The sequence below is a fragment of the Pelodiscus sinensis genome, chromosome 12 (genome assembly GCF_052426305.1).
Source record: "Pelodiscus sinensis isolate ZL-2025 chromosome 12, ASM5242630v1, whole genome shotgun sequence".
Taxonomy (NCBI): Eukaryota; Metazoa; Chordata; order Testudines; family Trionychidae; genus Pelodiscus; species Pelodiscus sinensis.
Window position 1 is genome coordinate 42,867,832 of NC_143063.1, and position 14,457 is coordinate 42,882,288.

Sequence of the window (14,457 nt, forward strand, 5' to 3'; positions counted from 1 at the left end):
ATGGCTGTGTCTACACTAGCATCCCTTTTCCGGAAGGGATGCCAATGTAGCACTTTGGAATAGGCAAATCCACAGGGGATTTAAATATCCCCCGCGGTATTTGCATTAACATGGCTGCCGCTTTTTTCCGGCTTGGAGATAAGCCGGAGAAAAGCGCCAGTCTAGACGTGATTCTCCGGAAAAGGCTTTATTTTCCGGAGGATCTCTAATTCCTACTTTCAAGTACTTTTGAAAGTAGGAATAAGAGATCCTCCGGAAAAGGCTTTATTTTCCGGAAAATCACGTCTAGACTGGCACTTTTCTCCGGCTTATCTCCAAGCCGGAAAAAAGCGGCAGCCATGTTAATGCAAATACCGCGGGAGATATTTAAATCCCCCGTGGATTTGCCTATTCCAAAGTGCTACATTAGCATCCCTTTTCCGGAAAAGGGATGCTAGTGTAGAGACAGCCTATGAGAGAAGGTCAAATTTATTGAGGTTGATTTCTTACCAACCGATGTTGTAAAGTCGAAGGTCTGTGTCCTCACTGTGTGCAAGAATTCAATATAGTTCAAAGTAGCATGTCTCTAGAAGGGAGACTGATGTTGACTTTGTCAGTGCCGCACTGTGGGTAGCTATCCCACAGTGCCTGCACTGCTTTGCCATCTGGGTTTATGCTCCTGGTGCATGATGGGACCAAAACGATGCAGCAGGTGGTTATGGGTTCATGTAATCAATGTCCCATAAATAACTATCTACTCCCTCCCCCTTACTTGAGATCAATGGGAAACAATCTTCACACACCCTTTTTGGTCCTGGTTACTTATGCAGATGCAATAGCAGCGTGAGCATGCTCCCCCATGAACCCGTTGTGCATCAAAGTATTGTGATGTTGATGTACCTTGGTGCGCCTAATGGTAGAGTGTATGCTCGTTTCTCCAGGAAGAGGACAAGGAGGAATGTATTCAGGCAAACTCTTGAATTTAGCAAATTAGAAATGCAGCCGGCATTCAATCCTTCGGAAACAGTGAAACTCCCATTCTGGTTCTGTCAGACAAGCAGAGACTGGTGGGACTGCACAGTGCTACAGCTATCGGATGATCAGCAGTGGCTGCAAAACTTCCAAATGTGCATGGCCATTTTCATGGAACATTGTGAATAGCATTCTCTTGCCCTGAAGCGCAGGGACACTCAAATGAGACTCACCTGCCAATGTAGACGAGTGTGGCAATTGCCCTGTAGAAGCTGGCAATGCCAGACAGCTACCAGTCAGCTAGGAATCAAAGCGGAGTAGGAAAATCTACAGTGATGGCTGCTGTTATCCAAGTAGACAAAAGCAATCAATACCCTTCTGCCATAGAGTTTAGTGACTTTGGAAAACGTGGATGCCACAGTGGAGGATTTTGCCATGATGAGGTTCCCTAACTCTGGTGGTACGATAAAAGGCACATCCCCATCTTGGCACCTGACCACCTTGCCAAAGAGTATATAAACCACAAGGGTGGTACTTGATGGTGCTGCAGACTCTGGTGGATCACAAGGGCTGTTCAACATCAATGTGGGATGGTCAGGAAAGGTGCATGACGCACGCATCTTTAGGAACTTGTGCCTCATCAGAAAGCTGCAAGCTAGAACTTTTTCCCCCATACCGGAAAATTAAATTGGAGAGGTAGAAATGCCAATAGTCATCATTGGCGACCTAGCCTGCCCCTTGCTTCCATGGCTCATGAAGCCATTCATGAGCATCCTAGACAGCAGTAAGGCGTGGTTAGACTACAGACTGAACAAGTACAGAATGATGGTCGAATGTGCTTTTGGGAATTTAAAGGTAAGGTCTAAGAGTCTACTGACTAGATTAGACTTCAGCAAATGCAACATTTCCTTTGCAGTGTCAGCCTGCTCTGTGCTCCATAATATTTGTGAGAGCAGGGGGAAAAAGTTATTTGGCGGGATGGGGGGCTGAGACAGAGAGTCTAGCCAGAGATTATGAGCAGCCAGACATGAGGGCGACACGGAGAGCACAGCGTGGGGCAGTGCAAATCAGAGAGGCTTTGAAAGAAAGTTTTATGAAGGGCCAATTTTCATAGTCATGATGCACATTGCTCTCAATGAGGTGCCCCTGCACTCAATGGCTATGTCTACACTGGCAGGTTCTTGCGCAAGAACATCTTGTACAAGGGTTCTTGTGAAAAGTCTTGTGCAAGAACACGTCCACACTGCCATGTCCGAGATGTGCTTTTGTTCAAGAGCATCCATGGCAGTGCAGATGCTCTCTTGCGCAAGAAAGCTCCGATGGCCATTTTAGCCATAGGACTTTCTTGCGCAAGAAACCCCTGCGGCACGTCCACACTGCCCTCTTGAGCAACAGCTCTTGCGTAAGAGAGCTTACACTTGTAAGAAAAGAGTGTAAAGCTCTTGCGCAAGAAGCCCCCTCTTACCACGCTATACTGTAAATCTTCTTCCTCAAGAGAGGGTGGGCAGTGTGGACGCTCTGCAGGTTTTTGCGCAAGAACGGTTATACTTGCGCAAGAACCCACCAGTGTAGACATAGCCAATGTGTTTTTCCCATAATCCCCCACCGCACCACTGCAATAAAGAGACTGTTGTTCAGAAATCATTTGTTTTTATTTAGGGAGGACAGCAGGGAAGAAAAGAAATCCATGGTGGGACCCAAGGAGAGGTAGGGAATGAGAAATAAGAGAAGGACAGCCTTTTGCTTCACGATGCTTCCCTAGAGGTAGAGTGTGAGGCTGCCCTTGAGGGTCCCCCTCCTTTGTCATGGGGCTACTAGAGGGTACAGAACTGGGTGACAGGGCCGGCTTTACGAAGTGTGGGGTCCAATTCGAACCATTTTGGCAAGCTATCCAATTTTTTCAATAAAGTTAAAAGTTTGATTTTTAAAAAGTTACCAGAGAGCATTGCAGTTTTCTGTTACATTGATTTACTTTTTAAATAGCAAAAATGGAGTCTTTGTTAAAGTGTCAGTTCTGTGGTCAAATTCCAGTCCTTAGTGATTTCAGCACCAATTATTTCACTAGGTAATATGGTCCCTCACCACCATTGCCTCCTTTGCACTGCCCTTCAACACACTGCCTGCATGTTGAGTCCAAGGTCAGTCTACACAAGATTTTATCCATGATTTTTGCTCAAGCAATCATTGAGACAAGACAAGGACTCTCAATTGATTCTAGTCAGCTCTGCCTTTAAACACTGGATGTAAAGTGCCAGATATAATTGAGGACTCCCAAATAGATTCTACGCCACCAGAAATAAAACCTGTTTCCATCTTCTGTGACTTTCAGTTAGATGTGACTCACTATCCTCTGCTTAGTGTTCAAGTAGACCCTAAGTCAGGTCATATTAAGTTCAGGTCTTTAACCTTTCAATCATACAATATGGATAACAACATTTCATTCTCCCAGCTCCAAGTCTTAAGTGAATTTCAACCCAAAAGAGCCAAAATTGATCACCTTGACACAGCAAGTGTATCTACTGATCTCTGTGGCAAAGTAGGTTGTCTAGCGAGCTGATGTTAACCGAATGTGACCAGAAACCTGAGCCTTATACCATAATGCTTACTCCTGGCTTGGTGTGCAAAGGTGTCCTACTGTGGAGGATGGAATAAGGCTGGCCACTCCAGAAACCTTGTGAGAAGGATCAGAGCCACCATATGAGAGCTCCATGGAGACATGCAGGGAAGATTCCCACTCCATCTCCAGACACAGAGTGCACCACACCTCACCCCAACTGCAAGAAAAAAAAAAAGTGTGAACTCACCAGAAGTCTCCTCCCTGGGATAAGTGCACAACTGTGAAACATCCTGGAGGATGGCATTATCTCCAAGGTTATAAAAAGTTCTTGGTGCTCACTGGCTAGTCATTCTCCTTGTCCTCCTCCACCACCACACTGTCCTCCACACTATAGCATAGAGCATCTTGGGAGGATTCCGTGGTCTGGCTTGGGAAGCTGGTTGGGTCCCCACCCCAGGATCACATGCAGCTGGTCACAGAAGCAGCATGTTTGCAGCAATGCATCAAACCATCTATTTGCCTCCTTTGTCTTGTAGTAGGGCTGCCTCATCTCCTTTATTTTAACACTGCACTGGTAGGTGTCCTTTATGTATCCTATCTTCACTATACAATTTGCAATCTTCGCATAGATAGTGGCATTTTGCTGGTTCAGAGCTCTGACAATGGATTCCTCTCCCTATGCCTCGGTGATGTGAAGATGATCTTGGACATTCAATGCTGGTACTCTTCTTTGCCCCTGGAAACTGGAGCTCATGAAATTCATGGTCACATGTGCTACTCAGATGTGCTGCCTGCTCTTAGCCATGTTCACAATGTTGGCCAAGCAGGAAATAAAATTTAAACTTTCACAGGGCTTTTCCTGTTTACCTGAAGAACAGTAGCTTCACAAGTTCTGGCCAGAGAGGTCACAGGGGGCAGTGTGGGATGCTTTCCAGAGACCAAGAACATAATCTCTCAGAATGCTGGGTCTGCACTACCATAAATGTGACCATGCAAGATCGAATTTTGCATTACGCCAAGAAATGCAGGAGTACCGAAATCTACTTCAGTAGCCATTAAAGTTGACGGAACAGGCTTGGTAGTGTGGACTCATCTTTTATGTGGCTAAATTCGACCTAAACTCCTAGTGGCGACCAGGCCTAAAACGTTAGATTAACTACTATGTTACAACCCTCACTGTGGATAGCTCCTGGCATATCCAAGACAAAGTTGACTGTATTTAGGCAATGAAATCTCTAGTCTAATTTCAAACTCATAATGTTTCACTGCCTGCAGATTCACTCACATGAAGAAAAAAACCAAGAGGCTACAAATAAGCATTTTAGCATATAACCTTTGCATGTCAATTCTTGGGAACAAGTTCAATGTAACTGGATGAGAAACTAAATAGATTTATGAAAAAATATTATCTTTGTCCAGTATCACTGAACACAAAATTGAATGCTGTTCTACATATCCACAATATACTCACTTTTAGATATGGAAAATACATAATGATTTTAAGTTTACAATGTCTCTTTTCTTAGCTATACTAGAAATACAAATTCTGAATCTTTTATTTGTATTTTTTAAAATGATATCTAATACTTTAATAGTTCAGTCACTCAAAGGACAAAGACTACACAGGGAGCCAAATGCAATGGCAGTTATGTTACAAGTACTATTTCATAACACAATATTTTCTCCATGTGCTTTTATTTCAGAAGATGGAATGTCAGATTGTACATTTCAGAATGTAGTTGTGTTGTTATATTCCAAAAGATTACAAAAGACAAAAATGCATCTTGTGAACATTTCCAAGAGAACTGTTTTTTCAAGATTTTTTATCAAAATCAAGTCAAGATAATTTCAGTTTTAACAGATACCATAACAGCCTCAGTTAAGAAAACCCATTATATGAATCTTCTCTACTAAAATGAAGGAAACAATGCACAAACATGATGGCACCAAAATCATTTTCCTGAATAACATATACTTAAAAATAGTAGGAATCCTTTCAATACAAAACAAAAAACCATCACATCAAGAGACATTATCTGGTCTCCTGTTAACTTAATGAGATTACCTACATCAGATCTCTAATCAGAGAAGTTATCAAAGTTGGGGGGATGGGGCTGCACAAATAAGCATTAGAGTGCTGGCACATGAAATAAGATTGCATTAAACCTGGTTAGACATAAGGCCCCAAATGGAAAAAGAGAAAAGCCCTAAACTGAAGGAGCCAAGGAAATATGCATCATATGTTTCATCAATTTCATGCTGAGCCAACAGGAGTTGCAGAATTGCAAACAAAAGCCAACAGTTACTACACTATCTTTAAAATAATGATTCAGGCATTAAAACACCTTTTAGGGAATGAACGAAAGGGGCAGACTGATTGTCTGACAAGACACTGTTATGTAGTCACAAGTAAAGCCCTGTGTGGATATACATTTTTTTATTTGCGGAATCTACTTTACATCCATGGATATCCGCAGAACTCTACCAGGAACTGGAGCTGCAAGAACAGCAGCATGTTGGTTTATTTCTCACAAGAGCCAGTGCTCAGTGTGGGCAGATTCTTTGACATGGCTGTACCATCATCAGCCCTGCTCATTGAGGTGGGCATTAGGCTTGTCAGCAACCGTCACTGATCATGCTAGTTTGTGCAAGCAGCTCACACGCTCCCAGACAGGAGTTCTTTCCATGAAGTGATCTGCATCTCCTGTGATTTCAACACTATGGTTCCTGGTAGACCCCTGCAGTTCCATGGATATTTGCTTTATATCTGTGGATATCCATAAATTTTGTATCCAAGCATGGCTCTCTTCACAAATGTAAGAAACAAATCAAACAAAATATTGAAGTGCTTGTTTTAAAATTGCAACACTACATGAACATTCCAAAATTTGCATATATTTAAGAGTATTTCAAATTCCTCACAAACCTCCTAGTCACATTCACATGTTGCTGAACTGCATATACTGCCCCACATTTATTGCTCAAATACACAAACCTTGTCCAGCTTGTGACATCTAAGAGCAGTCATAAAAACAGAGCTCTAATCATAGCAGTTTTTTTAAATTAAAATTCTAGACAATAAATCTTACTCAGGTATTGCCCTCCCTCTATTCTTTTTTATCTGGGGAAGACTATTAATAAGTCAAAGAAGCAACTCGGGAGACATATGGAACCCTTGGATTTGCTTAACATTTAAGGAATCTTAAATGTGTGCATGTGACTCTTATGTAAAAGAAAACAGAATTCAGATCTGGTTTCCTGCAGTAAACAAGTGAGGACAGTCTAGACTAGAGATGTTAATGGGTAAGCATCACCCTTACCAGATAATGCTTACCGGTTATGGTTAATCAGTGGTCCAGCCCGAGCAGCCCTCACCCATGGGGGAAAGAGGGTGCTGGGCTTGACACGGGCACTTCAGCCCATCCACAGCAGTCCTCCACAGAGGCGGGCATGGTCTGACTGGAGCAGCCCTCTGTCCGCACTCATTTAAGCTGTTAACCGAATAGATAAACAGCATTTTACGTCCCTAGACTAAACTAAAGCCTCAGATAAGAAACAGATAAGAAACAGAGCTAACACTTATACGGTAAAGCCTCAGAGTTATGAACACCGCAGGAATGGAGATTGTTCATAACTCTGAAATGTCAGTAATTCTGAACAAACCATTACAGTTATTCTTTCAAAAGTTTTACAACTGAATATTTACTTACTACAGCTTTTAAACTTTATTAGGCAGAAGAAAAGTGTTGTGTTCCCATTATTTTATTAGTAGTTTACATTTAACACAATACTGTACTTGCTTTGAGGGAGAGAGTCTCTGCTGCTGCCTGATTTTGTGTACTCCCAATCCCAAATGAGGTGCTTAATTGGTCAGTTCATAACTCTGAGGTTGTACTATAGTAGCTTAGGGTAGGTCTGCACTGGGAACATACCACCCAACTTTGGCAACAGACACACTATAGTGCCCCTTCAGATCACACTGTCTACAGCAGTGCCTATGTTGCTACCAACCTGCAGCTTGGGCTAGCCACCTGAGCTCAGATTCAGGCATTTTGGCTGGTCAGACACCTCCAAAGCACCTCAGAATGCCACCTCCTCCCACCCTCTTGCTTCATTTGCATTACTGAGATCTCTCTACACAGCATTTTGGAATAATAATAGATAGATATGTAGCCCTGTTAGTGTGGACTAGCTGAAACAAAAAAACAGGACTATGTAGCACTTTAAAGACTAAAAAGATGGTTTATTAGGTGATGAGCTTTGTTAGTCTTTAAAGTGCTACATAGTCCTGTTTTTTGTTACAGCGTTTTGGAGTGAGCCTTGGACCTAAAATCAACATAGTCGAGCAAACGGTTTTCACTCAACAAATAGCTCTATAGACTGCGCTTTGAAGTTGTGGTTTCAGGTCTGAAGAACACACCTGTTGCTACATACACTTCAGAGCCCAAGTAATACCCCTAGGCTCTGTCTATACATCTGTTTTTAGAGCACTAGCCTGAAACCTACTAACCCAAGTGTGTCAACCTAAGCTAGCAGGCTTTCTCCACAATGCTGATTAGCTATACCCCATGGCTACGTCTACACTGGCCCCTTTTCCGGAAGGGGCATGTAAATTTCATGAGTCGTAGTAGGGAAATGCGCGGGGGATTTAAATATCCCCCGCGGCATTTAAATAAAAACGTCCGCTGCTTTTTTCCGGCTTTTAAAAAAGCCGGAAAAGAGCATCTAGACTGGCCCCGATCCTCCGGAAAAAGCGCCCTTTTCCGGAGGCTCTTATTCCTATTTTGAAGGGCGCTTTTTCCGGAGGATCGGGGCCAGTGTAGACGCTCTTTTCCGGCTTTTTTAAAAGCCGGAAAAAAGCGGCGGACATTTTTATTTAAATGCCACGGGGGATATTTAAATCCCCCGCGCATTTCCCTACTACGACTCATGAAATTTACATGCCCCTTCCGGAAAAGGGGCCAGTGTAGACGAGCCCCATGTGTCCCACCAACACAGCTAAAGCACTTCCTTGGCACCAGAGTACACACACCTCACCACTTACATCCTACCAAACTAACTTGAAGTGATGGATAGATCAGTGGTTTGAGCATTGGCCTATTAAACCCAGGGCTGTGAGCTCAATCCTTGAGGAGGCCATTTGAGGCAAATATTTGTCAGGAATGGTACGTGGTCCTGCTGTGAAGGCAGGGGACTGGACTCAATGACCTTTCAAGGTCCCTTCCAGTTCTAGGAGATAGGCAATCTCCATTTAAAAAAAAAACCACCTGGTTCCACCTGCCAAAATGCAATTTCTCACACATGTGGCAGGATGCCCTGCTGTGTTCTATTATCATTTTCCTACAGTTGTAACAAAGGGCCAGTGGGGGTGTCCCCACGTGTATCAAAGCGACAGCTGCTCAGAGCCCTGGGTCAGCAGTGGAGTCCCCAGCTGACCCCAGGCTCCATGAGACGGATGCAGCCTGGGGACACCCCAACTGGCCCGGGCTGCAAGCTGAGAGAGGCAGCGAATGGAGGGGGAGGGCGACACATCCCTGCTGCAGAGCAGATCCCGCTCAGGGTGTGAGGACCTGCCCCGAAGAGCCCCAGCCCCACGACCCAGCGCGGCGCCCTCTCACCCTGACGTGCGGCCCCTCCGCGTGCCGCGCCGCCAGCGCCTCCAGCAGGTCGCCCCGCAGCTCCACCAGGAAGCGGAGCCCGCCCTCCAGCCGGCCCAGGTGCTGGAAGAGGCCCCGGTACCGGGGGCAGAGGTAGTAGCGCAGCCGGTCTTCGGCCTGCAGCAGGGCGCCGGGCTCCCGCTGCTGCTCCCGGGCCTGCAGCACCTTGGCGCTGAACTCGGCCACCCGGCCGTGGTCTACGCCGAAGTCCCGGGCCAGGCGGGCCAGCAGCTCCGCCCGCCGCGGCCCGGCCTCCAGGGCCCGGTAGGAGCGCATGAACTCCACGCTGCGGAGCTCGGCCGGCGGCGGCGCCTTCTCCCGGGTCTCGTAGGGAGGCAGCGGGGGCACGCAGCGGCCCAGCAGCTCCTCCATGGCCGGGCCCGAGGAAGCGGCGGCGGCTAGGCCCGCGCAGGGCTCCGTCGCTATGGAGACGCGGCTAGGCCGCCGCGGCAGGCCCCAGGGCCGACGGAGCAGGCGCGGCGCGTGCAGCCAAAGGCCCATCCGGATCATGGCCGCACCGAGAGCCTCGGGCGCCTCGCCCCGCTAGGCCGCGTCGTTTTCGGAGGGGGGAGGGAGCTTGCCTAAACAAAGAAGCTGATTGGGCGGCACGGCAGATGGCAGGCGGCGGTAGCCAATCAGAGAGCGCGTGGGCGGGACTTGGGGGGTGGCGGCCCCGTCTGAGCGTGGCCGCCATGTTGAGCGTGGCGCGGGAAAGCAAAAGGAGCGGCAAGGGGACGATGTAGCGGGCCTGCCGAGGCGGGGAAGGAATGGCCGCGCCCTGCCTGGCCGGAGCCGCGCACGCGTCTCTCCCCTGCTGCAGCAGTTCGGTCGGGCCCCGGCTGCCTTCTTCCCCTCACCCTGCTGCAGGGGCAGGTTCGGAGTGGGGGGGTGCCACGCTACCCCCCTCCCTCCCCCACACGTGTCTGTACCTGGAGCCGGGGCCTGGACCCTAGGGGCAGCCATGGAGCGTGAGGCACCGTGGCCAGCTGGGACCTGGAATGAAGGGGGGGGTGACAAAACCCCTCCCCCCCCCGTCTTCCCCCCCCCCATGTATCTCTACTTCCCAGGGCTACACCTAGCTGTGTCCTTTACCCCCCGTAGTACGGACCCCAACTTCTCCTCCTGCCTGGCAGTGCTATCCCTTCCAGACACACATCCCTGGCACTCCCCAACCTGCTTGCCTCCCTTCTAAGGGGACCCCTTTTATCAACATGAAAAACCAAAGGCCTATGCCAAAGGAGCCCCACACACTCTCTGGGGCTGTGCCCCAGCACCTCCTCTTTCCTCAAGGCGCTGCCCCTTGGCCAAGCAAGATGTCTTAATCACACCTTGGTAAAAGCTACCAGGGAGGGCAGGCTGCTGTGGAAGGAGACTTCCACCTGTGATGCTCAGAGGGTCAGAGTGCTCAAGGATAGCTCCTGGGCTGTGATAGAAATGTAGCCGTGTTAGTCTGGGGTAGTTGAAGCAAAATGCAGGACAATGTAGCACTTTAAAGACTAACAAGATGGTTTATTAGATGATGAGCTTTCGTGGGCCAGACCCACTTCCTCAGATCCTGGGCTGTGTTTCTCCTCCCTGGGATGTGCCATTCAGGACAGGTGGAAAGCCTGGGATTCCAGGTCTCCCCACAGTGGCCTGGGCTCTTTGGGCAGCTCTTACTGCTTCCCTCCACCAGTTTTTGGGCTACCCAGGGGCAGGGCTTTGGGTGGAAGAGACTGGCTCTATCCCTAAGCTTTGGCCAGGCAGCACTACATCGAATCCAGGACCAATGTCTCTGAGTAAATCAGCCTGGAGCTTGAACATTTTAAGACCATCTCACCCATTTGAGCACAGATGGTCGTCTCTGGCACCAGACAACCCCTGCTCCTCTCTCCCCAGCTATGTTTCAGGTTGTCTTGTCCCCCATCCTGTTCCCTGAGTTACCTTTTGTTTTAGTCCTGCACTGCTTAGGCAAGAACCTCAGGGTGTAGCTCCACTGCAAGCACTGCACAGCACGTTCCTGACACTTTACTCCTCTAATGCTGTGGTAGAGGCATTTGGAAGGAGTCTTTCCTTTGATGTAGTATATGTACTCCATTGAGAGGCTGTAGCTAGGTTGACTGGTAGCTGCAGGGGCGGATATAGGGCAGGGCGAGTGCGGCGGCTGCCCCGAGTCCCGTGCTTCAAGAAGCCCCGGGCATGCACCATGTCAAAGGGGGGCACCGTGAAATTGTGCTGCCCTGGGCCCTGCAAAATCATCATCTGCCCCTGGGCAGCTGTGTCTGCAGTGGGGCTTAATCCAGGTTAAGTACATCTCACAGGGGTGTGAATTTTGTATACCTCTGAGCTAGGTGACCTGTTTTAGGAATAGACCAAGTCTGAGGCAAAACTTGAGTCATACCCTAAAAATGAATTAATTTGTGCTTTGTCAGACCAGAGGGAGAACTAAATACCATTAGACTATATTCCTCTACTGAGGCTAACACACTACTGCCTCTTATATTGGAATCTGAGCACTGTAAGCCTATGTCTACACTGCGCTGGTTTTACAGAATAAATATGCAAATGAGGCTGTGTGGAATATCTCTATGCCTCATTTGTATACCTAATGAGCTGCCATTTTTTGCACAAGAAGGAAGTGTCTACACTGCCCCTTCTTGCACAAAAAACTCCTCAGTGCAAATCTGTTCCACTGCTTATTTTCAGGAAGAATGGCTTTGCTCAAGAAGGGATTCTTTTGCACAAGAAGGGGCAGTGTAGACAGCTCCTTCTTGTGCAAAAGCCTGTGCTGCAAAAATGGTGGCTCATTAGGTATGCAAATGAGGCATGGTGATATTCCACACTTAGCCTCATTTGCATATTTCTTCTGCAAAACCAGTGCAGTGTAGACATAGGCTAAGTGGTTTAGCAGTATGTGGGGATGGAGGCCATCACATAAATATCTAGGTTCCAACATATATATATTGATTTCATTAGGTGCAAGAGGCCAGCTTCACAGATGCAGGTGCAGAATCTGCATCCATGGAACCTCCATTGAAACTGGAATACTGTATAGCACAAACTGGGTCTTTCAACCTGCAAACACCTACAGTTGGTGCATAATGCAATTCATTTCTAATTGGGTCCAGAGGACAACTTGTGTGTAAAGGAAAGCATGTGTTAAGTACTTGCGTGTCTGTGGGACCAATTTTAATTCAATATCAATTGGCTATTAACATAACTGGGAGCAGGATTGGGCCCCACATGTCTGATTTTCAGAGGCTTGAGTGTCCTTGACTCCCATGTACTTCACTGGAAGTTGAGGATGCTTGTTCTCATATGAGATCAAGCCATCTATGCAAGTGAAAAGCACTACACGAGCAAATTATTGTCATTATTATATTATGAAATGTATTTAAATAGCTCTAAAACAACAGACTAGGATCACACTGGAAGAACAGAAAATAAGATAGTTACAGCAATCTCACACTTGTGCAATGTGGGTCATTAGACTCAGCTAATCTAAGAAAGAAAAAGCAGATTTGGGAGCATTAAAATATAGGAAATACACATTTCTATTAACTTTAGATTCTGTCTCTATGTACTTTGAATTAAGTTACATAAATTCCCAAAGCAATCTTATAACAGTATAACACCCTGCTAAAGTAAAAGCACTTTGGTGACAACAAAACTTTATCTGGGCTAAAGAACTGTTTTCTGGCTGATGAGTCTCTCTTGTGAAACCTTCAGACTAAATTCAGGGCTTCTCTACACTTGAAATGCTACAGCAGCACAGTTGCACTGCTATAGCACTTCAATGTAGATACTGCCTACACCAGAGGTAGGGAACCTCAGGCCTGAGGGTTGCACGCGGCCTTTGGCATGCCTGGATATGGCTCCTGAAGCTCATGGACCACCCCCGGCATTGGGGAGCCTGTGCTGGTGCTCCATTCCTCCAGCTGCTCCCCTGGGAGCTGGAGCACACAAAATCTACTAGGCTGGGCCCCCCTTGGCTCTGGTGTGCAAGGGGAATGTGGGGAGTATCTTTCTAAGTCAGGGGACACACTGAGGGTTTTTTTTCCACTTCTCACTTGAGTGTGGCCCTTGACTGATTTTTCTGTGGGTCAGTGCCCCCCCCCCCCACCCAAAAGAGATTCTTCACCCCTGGCCTACACTGATGGGGGGGTTCTCCTCTCAGCAGGGACAACTGAATGCTTCAGTCAATCTAGCACTCTTTACACTGGAGGTAAAATCAATTTAACTACACTGCTCAGTGGGTGGATTTCTCACATCCCTGAGTAATGTAGTTAAGCCAACTTAATTTTCTACTGGAGACCAGGCATCAACCTTTCAAGACAATAGCAAGCCTCTGTGACTCGGGTTCATGTGCTAAATTTAGTTGTAGCCTACCGATATATCATAAACCTGGAATAGGTTTCCATCTAACCCCAACTTCCCAACTTCCTCAGACCAGATTGATTCTTTTAAAGCTGGAGCAAGCTTTATAGCCCATGAACTATGTTCGTAGTAATTTCAGCCACTTAATGCATATCCTTAATAAAAACTTAAGCAAGGCAAACAGCAAAAATGGAATTGCCCATGTATACCTAGCGAAGTCTTGGTTCAGATATCATGATGTTGCACTGGTGTGTGACTTCCACAAAGTAACTCCTGATTTATTCTATCATGAGGAGAAAATCAGAGTCTGGCATCTGGCTCTGTAATTATATAGAAATATATTTATTCCTCTAGGACAGTGTTTCTCAACCAGTGGTACGAGTACCCTCAGAGGTACTCAAGAGAAGTCTGGGGGGTATGTCGACACAACTGGAATTTGGAGAAAACTGAATTTTTGTTTTAAGTTTTACAGTGCTTTATTATTTTTGTTCTTTTTACACTAAAAATTTTCATTGCCTGCCTGGATATGATTAAGTTGTTTGAACAAACGTGTTGCAATGGTAGGGAAAAAAATTGTGTGTCTGAAAACTGTAGGTACGGGGGATACTTATAATTTTTTTAAAGGGGGGTACTTACAATTTTTTTTTTAAAAAAAGGGGTTAGTTAGTTAATGCCTATTACGTCTGCTGGTATGTAAGGCAGCAATGAAAGTTCTCCGTTTTTTGCCTGGTTTTGGCCATTTTCTCCAGTATGTCCCAGTTGTAGTTCATTCTCTTCCTGTTGTTGCACAAAAAAGCCTCCACCTGACCTTACTTGATTTACATACATGGATTTTCTGAAGCTACACCAAACTGTAAGGTCTAAGGTTTTAAACTGCAACTTATTGTGATCTTTGTCAAATTTTGTAATCTGTGTAACTCTCAGAAATTTACTGTA

The 14,457-nt window shown here is 46.4% G+C and overlaps 1 protein-coding gene across 1 annotated transcript in view; it reads right to left on the bottom strand.

The window, feature by feature from the left end:
- Positions 1–9,729, bottom strand: part of MLYCD (malonyl-CoA decarboxylase) — a 70,677-nt gene extending 60,948 nt beyond the window's left edge. The window contains exon 1 of the mRNA XM_075939987.2: positions 9,127–9,729. Within this exon, the coding sequence (XP_075796102.2) occupies positions 9,127–9,675 (549 nt within the window). The 5' untranslated portion in view covers positions 9,676–9,729. The remainder of the gene's footprint in view (positions 1–9,126) is intronic.
- Positions 9,730–14,457: the final 4,728 nt, after the last annotated feature.